Source organism: Caretta caretta, chromosome 23, assembly GCF_965140235.1.
Source record: "Caretta caretta isolate rCarCar2 chromosome 23, rCarCar1.hap1, whole genome shotgun sequence".
Taxonomy (NCBI): Eukaryota; Metazoa; Chordata; order Testudines; family Cheloniidae; genus Caretta; species Caretta caretta.
In genome coordinates this window covers 4,559,479-4,572,828 of record NC_134228.1, presented here as the reverse complement: position 1 = coordinate 4,572,828, position 13,350 = coordinate 4,559,479, and the positions used below count along the sequence as shown (strand labels likewise).

General features: G+C 45.7%; 1 protein-coding gene across 2 annotated transcripts in view; it reads right to left on the bottom strand.

Annotated features, from left to right (window-relative positions):
* Positions 1–5,396: 5,396 nt before the first annotated feature.
* WDR62 (WD repeat domain 62) overlaps positions 5,397–13,350 on the bottom strand; it is a 38,921-nt gene continuing 30,967 nt past the window's right edge. For both annotated transcript variants that reach the window (XM_048832728.2, XM_075122580.1), the window contains 5 exons: positions 12,719–12,845; positions 11,455–11,566; positions 9,746–9,812; positions 8,576–8,661; positions 5,397–6,093 (listed from right to left, as the gene is read on the bottom strand). In XM_048832728.2, the coding sequence (XP_048688685.1) occupies positions 5,827–6,093; positions 8,576–8,661; positions 9,746–9,812; positions 11,455–11,566; positions 12,719–12,845 (659 nt within the window). In that variant the 3' untranslated portion in view covers positions 5,397–5,826. The remainder of the gene's footprint in view (positions 6,094–8,575; positions 8,662–9,745; positions 9,813–11,454; positions 11,567–12,718; positions 12,846–13,350) is intronic.

Genomic DNA, 13,350 nt, shown 5'->3' with positions numbered 1-13,350 from the left:
ACCCTGCCTACCCCCTAATGCTGTGGCTTATGAAGCCATACAAGGGGCAACTTGACAGCAGCAAGGAGTGGTTCAACAACAGGCTGAGCAAGAGCAGAATAACTGTTGAGTGTGCTTTTGGCTATTTAAAGGCTCGCTGGCGCTGTCTATATGGGAAGCTGGACCTGGACGATGACAATATTCCTATGGTTATAGCCACGTGCGGTATGCTCCATAATATTTGTGAAGGGAAGGGTGAAAGCTTCACACAGTGCCTGGAGGCTGAACTTGAACAGCCAGAGACCAGGGCTATTAGAGGGGCGCAGCGCAGGGCCATAAGGATCAGGGATGCCTTGAGGCAGCAATTTGAAGCTGAAAGCCACTAATGTTTGTTGCTACGCTTGGGAGTGCAGTGCTTGTAATGCTAGGAAGTGATCGTGATTGGTGCAGATGATGCACTATGAAGGTGTAAGAAAGTTGCCAGTGGCTTTGCAGGGCTCGGTTTGCTTTCAATTAATGAAATAAAGATTGCTTTCAAACCAAAACAATTCTTTATTTAAAAAACAGCCACCAGAGGAGAGAGACAAACAAACAAACAAACAAAAATACATCAGCACTGAGGGGGATAGGGGAAGGGAGAGTCCCAGGAGGAGGTGGGGTTCTGGGACGGTTAAAGATTTGTGTATGTCCAGGTATCATACCCAACCTTCTCCTTTGGAGTACAGTGCACCCAGTACTGTACTTCAGTAGGGCTAAACTGCAGAGGGATGGGCGTTGAGTGCAGTGGGTACTGCAGGAGCCCGCAGGGATGGACTGTGACGGGGCGGGAGTGGAATGCAGCGGGTACAGACTGGAGCCAGGAGGTTGATAAGCGTGTGTTGGCGGTGTCTGAGGGGTGCCTGGGAAAGAGTTTTGCGACAGCGGCTGCAGGGGAGGGCGCACGGAGCTGCTCGGTCTGCAGTGCTAGTAGCACCTGGAGCGTGTCCGCTTGGCGCTCCGTAACGTTTAAGAGCCGCTCCGTGGCTTCGTTCTGGCACACCGCCTTCTCCTTTCGGTCCCTCTTCTCGCTGTCCCACCACTCCTTCAATTCTTGTTTTTCGGCTGTGAAGCGCATCATGACCTCACGCAGAAAGTCCTCTTTAGTTCTTCGTGGCCACTTTCTAATTCTGCGCAGCCATTCAGCCGGTGAGAACAAAGAGGGAGGCTGGGCTCCCAAGGTGATGATATCTGTGAAGCCAAAATGCAACATTTTACAGAAGCAGTATTGTTTGCAACCACTGATTTAAAACACAGCCACTGTTCACATACCTGTCACTAACTGGCTGACCCTGGGCAAGCACACACGAGCCACAAAAGACCCCCAAAATGGTGAGTAACCACAGGGGCAGGGGACATCAATCAGTGTTCCAGGACCATACTGTACACGGGGCACGGGGCTCTTGGGGAGAGCCAGCACTATAGTGGGGGCCTTATAATCATTCCTGTCCCCAAATTTTCCACAGGCTGTGATCATTCTGGACGATATCTCGCTGCTGAGGATGAGCAGAGAATCAAGGGAGGGTCTTCTCCAAGACCCTGGCTTCCGCCCTGACCCTTATGCGGTGAAGAGAGGGAGTCAATCAACACCCTGTTCCGCTGCTCAGACAAAGCAAGTAGTGGTGCACGCATCATACAGACACAAGACTGCTTTCTGCAACTCTCCTGCCCTCAACAACTCGCTTCAGTGATTCCCAAAATCAAAGCCACTTACCGGGGCCTCCTCTCCTGTTTGCACTTCACCAAGATCCGACAGCTGTGACTGGCTAGCCTCCTCAGGGGTAGAGGAGAGCTCCAGGTTGCATGCATCTCTGAGTCATCCTCTGCCTCTGGGTCCCCCTCCACATCCTCATCCAAAGATTTCCTCCTCCTGGCTCGGCCCACTCTCAACTGACACACGAGCCACCAAAGTATCCACAGTGGCCTTCGCAGTGGAGGTGGGGTCGCTGCCAAGTACCACATCCAACTCTTTGTAAAACCGGCAGCTCGTGGGCACAGCACCATAGCAGTGGTTTGCCTCCTGCACCTTGTGGTAGGCGTTCTGCAGCTCCTTCACTTTGACCGTGCACTGCAATGTGTCCCGCTCATGGCCCCTTTCTGTCATGCAGCGTGAAATCTGTCCGAAGGTATCATAATTCCTACGGCTGGAGCACAGCTGGGACTGGACAGCCTCCTCTCCCCAAATGCTGATGAGGTCCAGCAGCTCGGCATTGCTCCAAGCGGGGGATCGCTTGGTGCATGGAGCAGGCATGGTCACATGGAAAGATGCACTGAGACCACTGCACACATCAGAGCAAACAGGAAGGGGACTTTCAAAATTCCCAAGGAATTTAAGGGGTGGGGATGACAGCTGGTCACCTGAAGGCAGGGCAGTAGAGTTCAAACCGATGAACAGAGAGGCGAGAGCAGGCATTATGGGAGACCTCCCGGAGGCCAATCGCAGCGCTGTAATCGACCAGAGTGTCTACACTGTACCCCCGGCGCAGAAAGCTTGACGCCTCTCATTGGGGTGGTTTTTTTTTTTTACAGCCCTGCAACTGCGCAGTTTCTGAGCATTAAGTGGCTTGGCCGTGTGTGCACCTCGAGAGTTACTGTGCAGAAACTTGCCAGTGTAGACAAGCCCTTTGTTTACAGCGCAAGCTCTCTGAGGCAGGGTCTGCCTCTTTTCAGAAAGAACAGTCAGATCAGCACTCGGTCCAAACCCAAGCGGTTAGGTTGGATAGAGGAATTCATGGATTATACAGGGGCTCAGACTAGGTCATCATTATGGTCCCTTCTGGCTTGGAAATCTACAAATCCAAGGCACTTCCAACACAGTTCTGGTGAGAATCATTAGATTTGCAGGAGTGAAACAAAGAAAAGAGGTCACCCTATGTAGCCGTTCAGACACAGCCAGGAGAACACCAGCTGATCTCCTCTCTTGGGATGTTTGTTAGTCAAATAAAGGGCAAATGCATAAAATCAAACTGCTCGCAAAGCTGTCCATGGAAACAGGTTTATTCAAATCAAAGCACCAAGCAAAACTGTGGCAGAGTGATATGAAAACGTGGGTCTGTTTAAAAGAGATTTATTTACTTTGGTATCAATTAAGTGTCAGAGGAGCAGACAATGAGCATTGGCTAGTGAACCCAAGAAGCTAATAGATCCCATCCAGTCTACACTTTGGCTAATGTAATAAGAACTTGGCTTAGCTCTAATAGCCATTTCATCTGTAGGCCTCAAAAGCACTTCATAAAAGTCAGCACTTATTCTGCAGAGAAGAAAACGGACGCAGAAGGCGGAAGGGAAAGAGGACTTTCCAAAGATCACGTGGCAGAGCCAGGAATATAACTCAAGTCTCCTGGTTCCCAATCCAGTGCATCATCCACTGGACCATACTGCCCCCCAGGAAAGGCGTTGTTCCGTACAGCATAACATCCAATCTAGGTTTTAACTGCGCTAAGTTCTGGACTTTCTACATCATTCCCTTAGGAACGTTCCACCGGCCAATAGCTCTCATGCTGCAGACTTGATTCCGTAGCCACTCCGGTGCTCAAGAGGTTGTGTGTTTGGTTCAGCTTAGAGCAAGACTTTGTCTACATAGCCATTATATACCACTATAGTTATACAGGTCTAGTTACACCAGTTTAGTGCCCCATATACACACTTTTCTTCGGGAACAGTGGTGGCTTTTTTCAATCTAGTTTAACCCCCTTCACAAGCAACATAACAAGCACGAATTCTGGAATAGCAACGGCCACACGGGCAGTTATACTAGTACAATAGCCGTATAATTACACCAGTAAATTTCTCCAGGCATTGCACAGAGCCCAGGGCATTCCCCTGCAACTGACAAAGGGCAGGCTGGAAGGAAGTAGAGGTTATTTATAGCTCCTCTTTGTTTGGAGGAGACTAGAGCTAGGCTGCGCTAGCATGCTGCACACATTTCTCATTTGGTAATTAAAACCCTCCACACCCACTTCTCTTCGTGCCTCCTTTGTGGCTCTGTGCTGCTCAGAACCCTCCGTGGTCTTGCTAGTCGTCTTTCATTCTTCTCTCCCTGCTAATCTAATGCTGGCCTCCTCTCTGGCCCATGGGGGAACAAGAGCCTTCTCCTCTGTAGTTCCTGCCATCTGGAAGAGCTTCCCTGTGCCTCTACCCCCCCGGTTTTCCATCTCATTTCAAATCCCAGTCTTTGTGCAAGAGCTAATTCCTTTGTCTCCTGTTTTCCCTGCTAGACCTCATCTGGTCAACAGAACCCCCCATTTTCCCATCTTCTGATGGCTATTGCCCTGGCCAAAAGCTCTCTGCCATCCTCTGGCCTTTCCCTCAGAACCTTTACCCCACTATCTTCCTGGAACCGGACACTCCGAACTCTGCCAGCCTTTGTAGAATATGGTCCTGAGCTCCAATTCAGGGCTTCCTTACTCTCTCCTCCCAGCCCCGTGGTGTCAGCCCTTTCCAAACAGCTGACCAGTTTGGTTGGTTCTAGCCCCTTTTCAGTCCCAGCACTTAACATCTAGTCAGTTTCTGGCCATAGTCCAGCCTAGCCTCCTTCCTTCACTGTCCTCCCCATTGAAGTGCATTTGCTCACCACCCCCATTCCATTCCCCACCTGGTGCTGGTCTGATCTGACAGCGGGGAGCACTTCCCTGCGCTCAGAGGATGCTGCCTCCCACTGCACAGTGCCTCAGCTCACTGATATACACAGCTGAGCTGTATACTCAAGCCTTGGCTGCCTGTGACCATTATGAATCCCACAGCCAGGGTAAGGGTTGAAGCTCCGTTTAGCTGTAGGACAAGCGAAGCTTGGGCACTGACTGGCACAGCTTCCCTAACCTCTCTTTCAGGAGCTCTGGGGTTCTACAGTCTTAACTCTCCCACTTCCCCCCGTATTGCTTTAAGCAAGTCACTGCCTTTCCGTGCCTCAGTTTCCCCTTCTAAAATGGGGAGACTTTTGGTCTTCCGGGTGACCTTGGCAGTCTCTTCCCCGCCCCGTGCCTCAGTTTCCCTATTTGCCAAATGGAGGTAATGATACTGACCTCTGTAAAACATTTGAGATCTCGGTGTGAAGAGTGCTATATTAAAAGCATAGTAGATAATCATTAGGCTACTCGGTGGTCTTCAGATGGGCTTCCTATCATGATCAACGTAGGCTGGATTTGAACCAGCCGACTAGAGGTGAAAGGCTCAGTTACCCCATTACCAGTCTTCCAAAGCCATCAAATCACCAGTTCCCCCAAAGCTAACCCTTAGAGCAGACCAGTACGCTGGGACACGAGCCCTGAGACAACAGCGGCATTGAAATTCTCCAGCTGTGCCATGCAAGGTTCAGAGAAGATAGTCTAATGATGGCCCCTTTAAAATCTATTCCATCTATGAAGCAATAGGAGGATCATTCCTTCAAACAAAACATATTTATTTTAAAGGCTTCTTGAAAGTGGCAGGGATCTAAAAAACAAAAAAACAAAAATACTTTTGCCGAAGCAGCTTACAACACACCAACCTAAAATACAGATCCAAAACATATCGACGGCGCGTCAATCCTCTCCCCTTGTTTCCGCTGTAACAGTCTGAGCGCTTTCTTCCAAAAAGGCCGTTTGTTAGGCTACTGCTTAGGACCGCGTTTGCCGAGGCCATTAAAATACAATGTACACACAACAAAACAAAAACTGACAAAAAACCAGTGCAGAAGACAACCGTTAACACGCGTATTATGTAAAAGGTCGGACTCCGCAGGAGTCGCATGTGGGGCCTTGATTTAATTTGTGTGTTCTCAAGCTCTGCATTGCAATAAAACATACCCTTGGCGTAGCTACCTGCCGGGGTCACTCAAGCCACTTCTGGTTTAATAGAGTCATCGAGTTTTTCCTGGACCATCCTCACCAGTGATTCCGAGTAATGTTTCAAGAGATAAAGCGTCTCATTGTCACGCAGGCGCTTGAGCTGAGGGGACAGACTGTCCGTAGCTGTTGCGACGTCAGCATTGTTTTTGACCACTCTGGAATCCAGTTCAGTTTTCATCCAGCTGAAAGTGCTGGCAAGCATGGTTTTTATCTGGAGGAGCTCTTCCTCCGTGGATTCTTTGCATGAGGTCACCTATGGAGAGAGAGCTTTAAGGAATTGGACAGTACACTTAGTCTTTCCCTAACAGCCCAGTAAGCTATTTGAGTCCTGATCAGATCTATAGCTGCCTCCTCAGTGGATTTTTGTCAACATAGGGTCAGGTTCGTCATTAAGCTCCTAGATTATTGACATGATCTTACATTTTATGCTGTATTGAATCTTAGATTTAAAGGATCCTTAAGAGTGACACAAGCTGGTATGCAAATTATACCATATGGGTGCACACAGCCCCAAGGCCTAGAAAAAACACTTCAGGCCTGGCTCTGCCACCCTACTTCTTCAGTGGACTTGTGGAAGTCACAACCTCCGTACCTCAGTTTCCCCTCAGAGCGACATTCATGCCTACCTCTCAGAAGCATTCAGATCAATACTTGTGAAGCACTTGGACAATGCGCTGCTGTTTAAGTGCTCCATGTTAATATGCATTTTCAGCCATAAGGGGGTGGAACCCAGCTGTTTTACAAGGTACAGGAATGCCACACCAGCCTCTGCGAAGAAGACCTTTTCCAGATGATGATGAGATGGAATCCAAGTCAGCAGAGTGTAAGCACTCAGGATGGAATTTTCCTTAAGAGAATTCTCCTCAGCCAGCCCCAAGCTCCACACTGATCCCACGGAGTCTGACATTCTACCTCGGTCACAGCCTGGGGGCGCACACCCCAGCTGAATTGTGTGCTATTTCAGGCATACTCCTTTCAACACAGTAGCAAGGACACTCCCATCCTTTAGGCGAGCGACTACATGCATTCAGAAATACACGAAGCAAGCACACACAGCCATCCCCACTCTCTCTGGTTAATGGGCAAGTTCCTTCTTTTCCCATCCCGAGAAGTGCACAGACGTATTGGGAAATGGGCCGTACCTGCACGTAGGCCCAGCATTTATAGAATCTTAGAAATGTAGGGCTGTAAAGGACCTCGAGAAGTCATCAAGTCCATCTCCCAGGGCTGAGGCAGGGCCAAATAAACCTAGACCAGCCCTGACAGGTGTTCGTCTAACCTGTTCTTAAAAACCTCCAATGACGGGGATCCCACAGCCCCCCGGGACACCTCAGCTTCACTCCCCTGGGCGTTAGAAAGTTTCTCCTAATATCTCACCTAAATCTCCCTTGCTGCAGATTAACCCATTGCTTCTTGTCCTACCTACAGAGGACATGGAGAACAATTGATCACCATCCTCCTTACAACAGCCATTAGCATATTGGACCACTGTTATCAGTCTCCTCCGTTTTCTTCTCTCAAGACTAAACGTGTCCAGTTTTTAATCTTTCCTCATAGATCAGGTTTGCTAAACCCTTTATTTTTTTTCTTGCTCTCCTCTGGACTCTCTACAGTTTGTCCGCATTTTTTCTAAAGCGTGACACCCAAATTGGACACACCACCTGAGGCCTCACCAGTGCCAAAGCAGGACAATTATCTTCCATGTCTCCCATACCTCCCATGTGGTGTTTTGTATCTTCATAAGGCTATTAAGGAAGCCTCAGCACCTCTGTGCTATGAGAATTATCCCAGGTTTATAGCTGGTGAAAGACAGAAAGGTTAAGAACCAAGGGCCAGATTTACAAAGGGATTTAGGCACCTAAAGATGCAGGCCTAGTGGCGTTTACGAAGTGCCTAAGCAGGTTAGGTACTTAATTCCTATTGAAAGTCAAAGATATTTAGGTGCCTAACCATTGCTTTCACCCCCAACAGAGAGCTATGGACCCATGTACGCACCTTCCCTACCATGCACCCACCCATTGAAATCAATGGGCGTTAGATGGCTAAAATACCTGTCAAAATCTGGTCTTAAATCGTCAAATATACGCGTCCCTCTGATGCAGGTGTGAAGGTGCCAGAAGAGCGTGCACATGTCAGGACTGAGCGTGTGTGTTTACAATTCACAAGCTTACACACAGTGGAGGGATTTGAAAATTTCAGCTCAACTACTTCCCCAAGACAACAACATCACGTCAGTTTCAGAGCTGGGACTGAAACAAGAATTTAGCACCAGCACCTACATCTGTAGTTACCTACATCTGGCTCCATACATGTGCCATTTAGGGGACAGAGTATCCCACATCTGTCTACTATCGGGTTCTTTACACCTTCCTCTGAAGCATCTGGCCCCGGCCACTATAGGATACAGGACTAGGTGGACCCAGTATGGCCACTCCTATGACAATCTGTTATGGCACATCCAGTCTAGATAAACCACATTGTAAAGTCACCTAAGCAGGCTCAGTGGGCAAGTTAAACACCACTCCTTGACAGTGTTCCTCTATGCTAAATCTATACATCATTAACAAATTGTTTGCAGCCATTTTGATTATAATCACCACAGTGAATTTCAAAGGTTAGTAATTCCAACAATCGGTAGGGCTCCTAGCAAGGATGCTGGAATTTGTTATTCCTTCCCATGATGCGATAACATCATGTGCTTTCAGTTTATCACATTTCTTTATCCCACACTGTACCTTGTCATAAAGCTGCAACGTCTCCTGGAATGCAGTGCACAAAGATTGCAGATTCATTTCAAAACTTTTGAGGAGGATCTGGGTTTCTAAGAATAAAAAGATTTACTGGGTTTGGACATGCAGTTTCCACATCTTGAGCCTTCCTAGACAAACTGCATCAAGTGGTTGTACTGCAAAATTCAGCTGTAATCTTCCATTATTTTAGCCAGCTACTTTCTTTAAATGACGGCGCTAAACCTCTCCAAGAGGACTAGTATAAAACTTGAAGTCTCATCTAACCGTTCCTGCCGATTGAGTGACAAGTTTTTGGCTCTTCAAGGGCAAGTTAGACCCTTTCATTCTCTTCACAAAGTCAAAAAGACAACATCAGAATAATCTCAATAACCAATTACAGCTAGAGCAGATTAAGTCATGGGAGAGTTTACACAGAAGGCAGAGAGCGAGTTCAAGGCTCAAGTGTCACAGAATTTATTAGTGGAGGAAAACAGTCCCATTTACATTGCTGATCACCTTAAAACTTTTACTTCAAGGGCTCTATCTGTCTGGTGTTGGGACAAGCAAAGCTACTATGAATGAACAAGGGACACAAAGAAAGGTCTTTTGAAGAGAGGAGAGCAAACATCGCCACCTTGTGGAAGTCAGGAGGAAAGGCGAGAACTACTAGCTGTAGCTCACGAAAGCTCATGCTCAAATAAATTGGTTAGTCTCTAAGGTGCCACAAGTACTCCTTTTCTTTTTGCGAATACAGACTAACACGGCTGTTCCTCTGAATACAGCAACTCTGAAGATTCAAAGTGTGGTGCGCATGCCATTCCTGCTCATTACGGATATCGCTGTCATTAAGTGAAACTGAAGACAAGGGCAATGTTTTCAGAAGCACCTAAGTGACTTAGGAGGCTAAGTCCCATTGATTTTGAAAATGGAACTTAGGTATTTTTGAAAATTGTACCCAAGCTTTTTAAGACCTATATTGCTATACTCCGACAGACAAATGGCGCTAAATCATGTTTCCAGCCGTGTGTGTGTGTGTGTGAGTGAGTGTGAGAGAGAGAGAAAGCCAGCTGTACACTTGTGGGAACAAAATGTGAAGCGTGCTTGGGTCATTTTCCATGTTTTTCCCCTTTCCCAAATGAAGCATGCATCTCGTCTTACAATTAATCAGCATCTTACCTGAGGGACTGCATGCCTTGGGGTCTGTTTTTTCCACTACCTCAAGGGGCTTTTCCTCCAATGGTTTCTTTAAAAAAAAGAATATTCAGAGAAAAGTTGGAAAATAAACCAATATAACAAAGATCTTAGTTTGGCTAAAGTGTGTTACAAAAGTTTGAAATGATCCTCTAAAGGTGGAATTTTTAAAAATACTCCAGTCCTGTTGATTTTCAGATTGGATTTATGCACCTACATTACATACTTTAATAAATCACACCCTCAAGTCTCAATAAGACATACACTATACGTTTCATATATCCTGGTTCTCGTATTGCAGTAGCCATTGTGCTATGTTCCACTGAAGAAGAACACAGAGGAAACCAGTATTTATTAGATACAGGAACTACAAACTTAACAGAATACAGAGGTGGACTTAAAATTACAAACTCATGAAAATAATTTTTTCCCTCAACTTCCAACACTCCTAGTAACAGTTCTGTTTTCTGCACTAAGAGCAAATAACATTGCTAAAACAGGAAGCAAGTGAACAATGAAAATCCTTTTGTATTGTAGCTGTTGATCTATCACCATAGCACCAGAGAGCCTCATAATCTTTAATTGTGATAGTGAATCTGTAATTGATTCAGTTTACATGTCAAACGGTGATTTTCCTAACAGGCGGTGTCACAAATGCCACTGAGCATCTGAAAACCCAGTGGTCCCCTTTCTGCTATGGGTATCATCACGGGCAATACACCAGCTAGTCTCCGATTGGAGGATCCGTATCTGGGGTACTTCTATTTCCCACATCACCACAGTATCTTGATGCCTCACAACTTTATTATTTTTATTCTCACAGCATCCCTGGGATGCAGGACAGTGCTATTATCCCCGTTTGCAGAGATAGGGAACTAAGGCCCAGAGAGGCTAAGACCCAGATCCTCAAAAGGTATTTAGGCTTTTGAGTTTAATGGAAGTTAGGAGCCTAAATACCTATGAGGATCTGGGCCTAAGTGACTTGCCCAGAGTCACACAATATGTTTGCAGAGGATCAACAATTGAACCCTGGTCACCCAGCTCTCAAGCCCTAACCACTGGACTATCCTTCTCTAGTTCATTTAATGCCATCACCTCTGGGGGTGGGGAAGAGAACAGGGAGGGGAAAAAATAACTGTTGGAGAAAGATAACTAGAGCCCTGTGTAAATCAATTTCATGGAAGGCATGGCCCCCAAATGCCCCCAAACAGTGATCTTTTAAGTTGTTTGTGTTTGCTTGGTTGGTTGAACAGGAAAATCTCTGCAAAAAGACTTTAATACAAAAAACTATCTTAACTAGCCAATTTTAAGGATGGAATGAATTTTTACAAGTAAAAAGTCTCAAATGTTATTTGTAAAAATTCATTCTAACCTTGAAATTGACTAAATTTACTTGAAAGATTTATTCTGTGCAAACTCTGTAAAATTCAATATTTTGCCATTTACTCTCTTATGAATTTTCTAAAAATTTTGAATTACACAGAGCCCTAGACCAAGAAACAATGAACCATGTGATTGTTTATTGCTTTGAAGGTTGAGAATTTCCCATCCAGTCAGTGTGATTTGTGGTCAGTTTCTAGGATTGGGGTTCAAAACACACCCTTTGTCACACTTCAGTCACTTGTTGTAATAAGACACAGTGTCTCATTCAGTATTCTGTAGCAGGAAGGGTTCTCTTTGGAAGATGAACATACCTCTGAATTCTTGGCCTCACTAGACAATCTACTCTCTTCCTTAACTTGGTCTGTTGCATCTGTAGTACTTTGCAATTGCTGATGTGCTCTGGGAAGAAAGGCAGCGGCAAGCCTGGATGTAAATATACAGGAATCTGAATCAGGTTTGATCTATCAGTTAAAGTTGCGTACCAAACAACCTTTATGATAGACAAGGAGCTTTACCACGAAAGCCCTGAAATTACCAGCCAAGAGACAAGATATTTGTCAGTTTACATACATTAAATCAGGGGTTCTCAAACTGGGGGTCGGGACCCCTCAGGGGGTCATGAGATTATTACATAGGGGGATGCGAGCTGTCAGCCGCCACCCCAAACCCCACTTTTCCTCCAGCATTGATAATGGTGTTAAATATAGAAAAATTTGTGTTTTTAATTTATAAGGGTGTGGGGGGGGGGGAATCACCCTCAGAGGCTTGCTATGTGAAAGGGGTCACCAGTACAAAAGTTTGAGAATCACTGCATTCGAGTATTGTGTGCAGTGCTGTTGTAGCTGTGTTTGTCCCAGGTTGGTTGTTGGACAAGGAGGATGAGGTCACTTTCATTGGAACGCTTCTATTGAGCTTACACAGAGCTCTTCTTCAGGTCCTTTAAAGACCTGAATCTAATACTTTAGGTTAGTCCTCTCTGTTCCCAAGTGAAATATTAAAGTCCTATTTGAGTTTCCAAAAAGATTAGACCCTGCAAGAGTCCATATGTTCTACTTTCTGGAGCTAAGATGCTCAACTTGCATTTTAAAGCTTGAAATGAAACCTCTTTAATGGAATGCCCACAAGCAGCTGCCTTATCGACTTAGTGCAGGATTTTTCAGAAGCACCTAATGGATTTAAAATGATTAAAGTTGCACTGGAAGTCAAGGAGATACACAGTTTGGAACTGCTTAGGTGCTTTAGAAACCCCTGACCTTTAAATCACTGTCACTATCTTTTATCCAGCTGTCTTGGACTAGAAGAACTAGTGTACACAGTTAGCAGCTGGAGTCGTACTGATCAACAGTACCACTTTCTGAGAACTCAAATGACAGGCAAAAAGTGAATAAAAAGTAAGTGGCACTTTACAGACAAGACAAAGTCTCTGCACCAAGTATCTTGCTGTCTTAAGTTATTTCAGATACCATGGTGATTGATGCTCTATAAACAGGATATATTGAGACAGACTGGTGAGTGAAAGGGGGAAATAACCATATGAAAAGATGTATTTGGACCCAGGAAACACGCTGCACCTACCTACTGTTCTTCTGGCAGCGTGAGAGAAATCTTGCAGAAATACTCAAACGTGGATTCAAGAACAGGGTTTTTTCGTCATCCGCATCTTCAGGTGGCTTCAAATCCTTTAAGCAGCCATTAAACTTTTCTGTGTTTAAGGAGAGAGAAACATCCTATCGGAACTGCGTTCGGATTCCCTAGGCCCACTGCTCTACAATCACAGACCAATAATGAAAAAGTTCAAGAGGAAAAAAAAAAAAGTCATGTTTATTAGGGTAGTGCCCAGGGACCAAGTGAGAACAGGGTCCAATTGTGCTATGTGCTGTACAGTAGCAGACAGATCCAGCTCCAAAAGAGCTTACAGTCCAGCAGACTAGACACCCACAAAGCAGTGGAAAGGGATAGAATATTCAGGCAAAGTGAAGTATAGTGATAATTATATTGACCACCTTTGTAAAGTGCTTTGTGATCAGAGAATGAAAAGTGCTACATCAGAGCTAGGAATTTATTACCATCTGATTTCAAATACAGAATCAGAGTAGAAAAACCAAGACAAGCCACAGGATTTGTGCCTCAAGAGAGTGAATCATGTGCAATCTGCCTGGGTTCTGAAGTGAGCTACACTTTAAGCCTCAGTACTGTGTGCCTTCCAG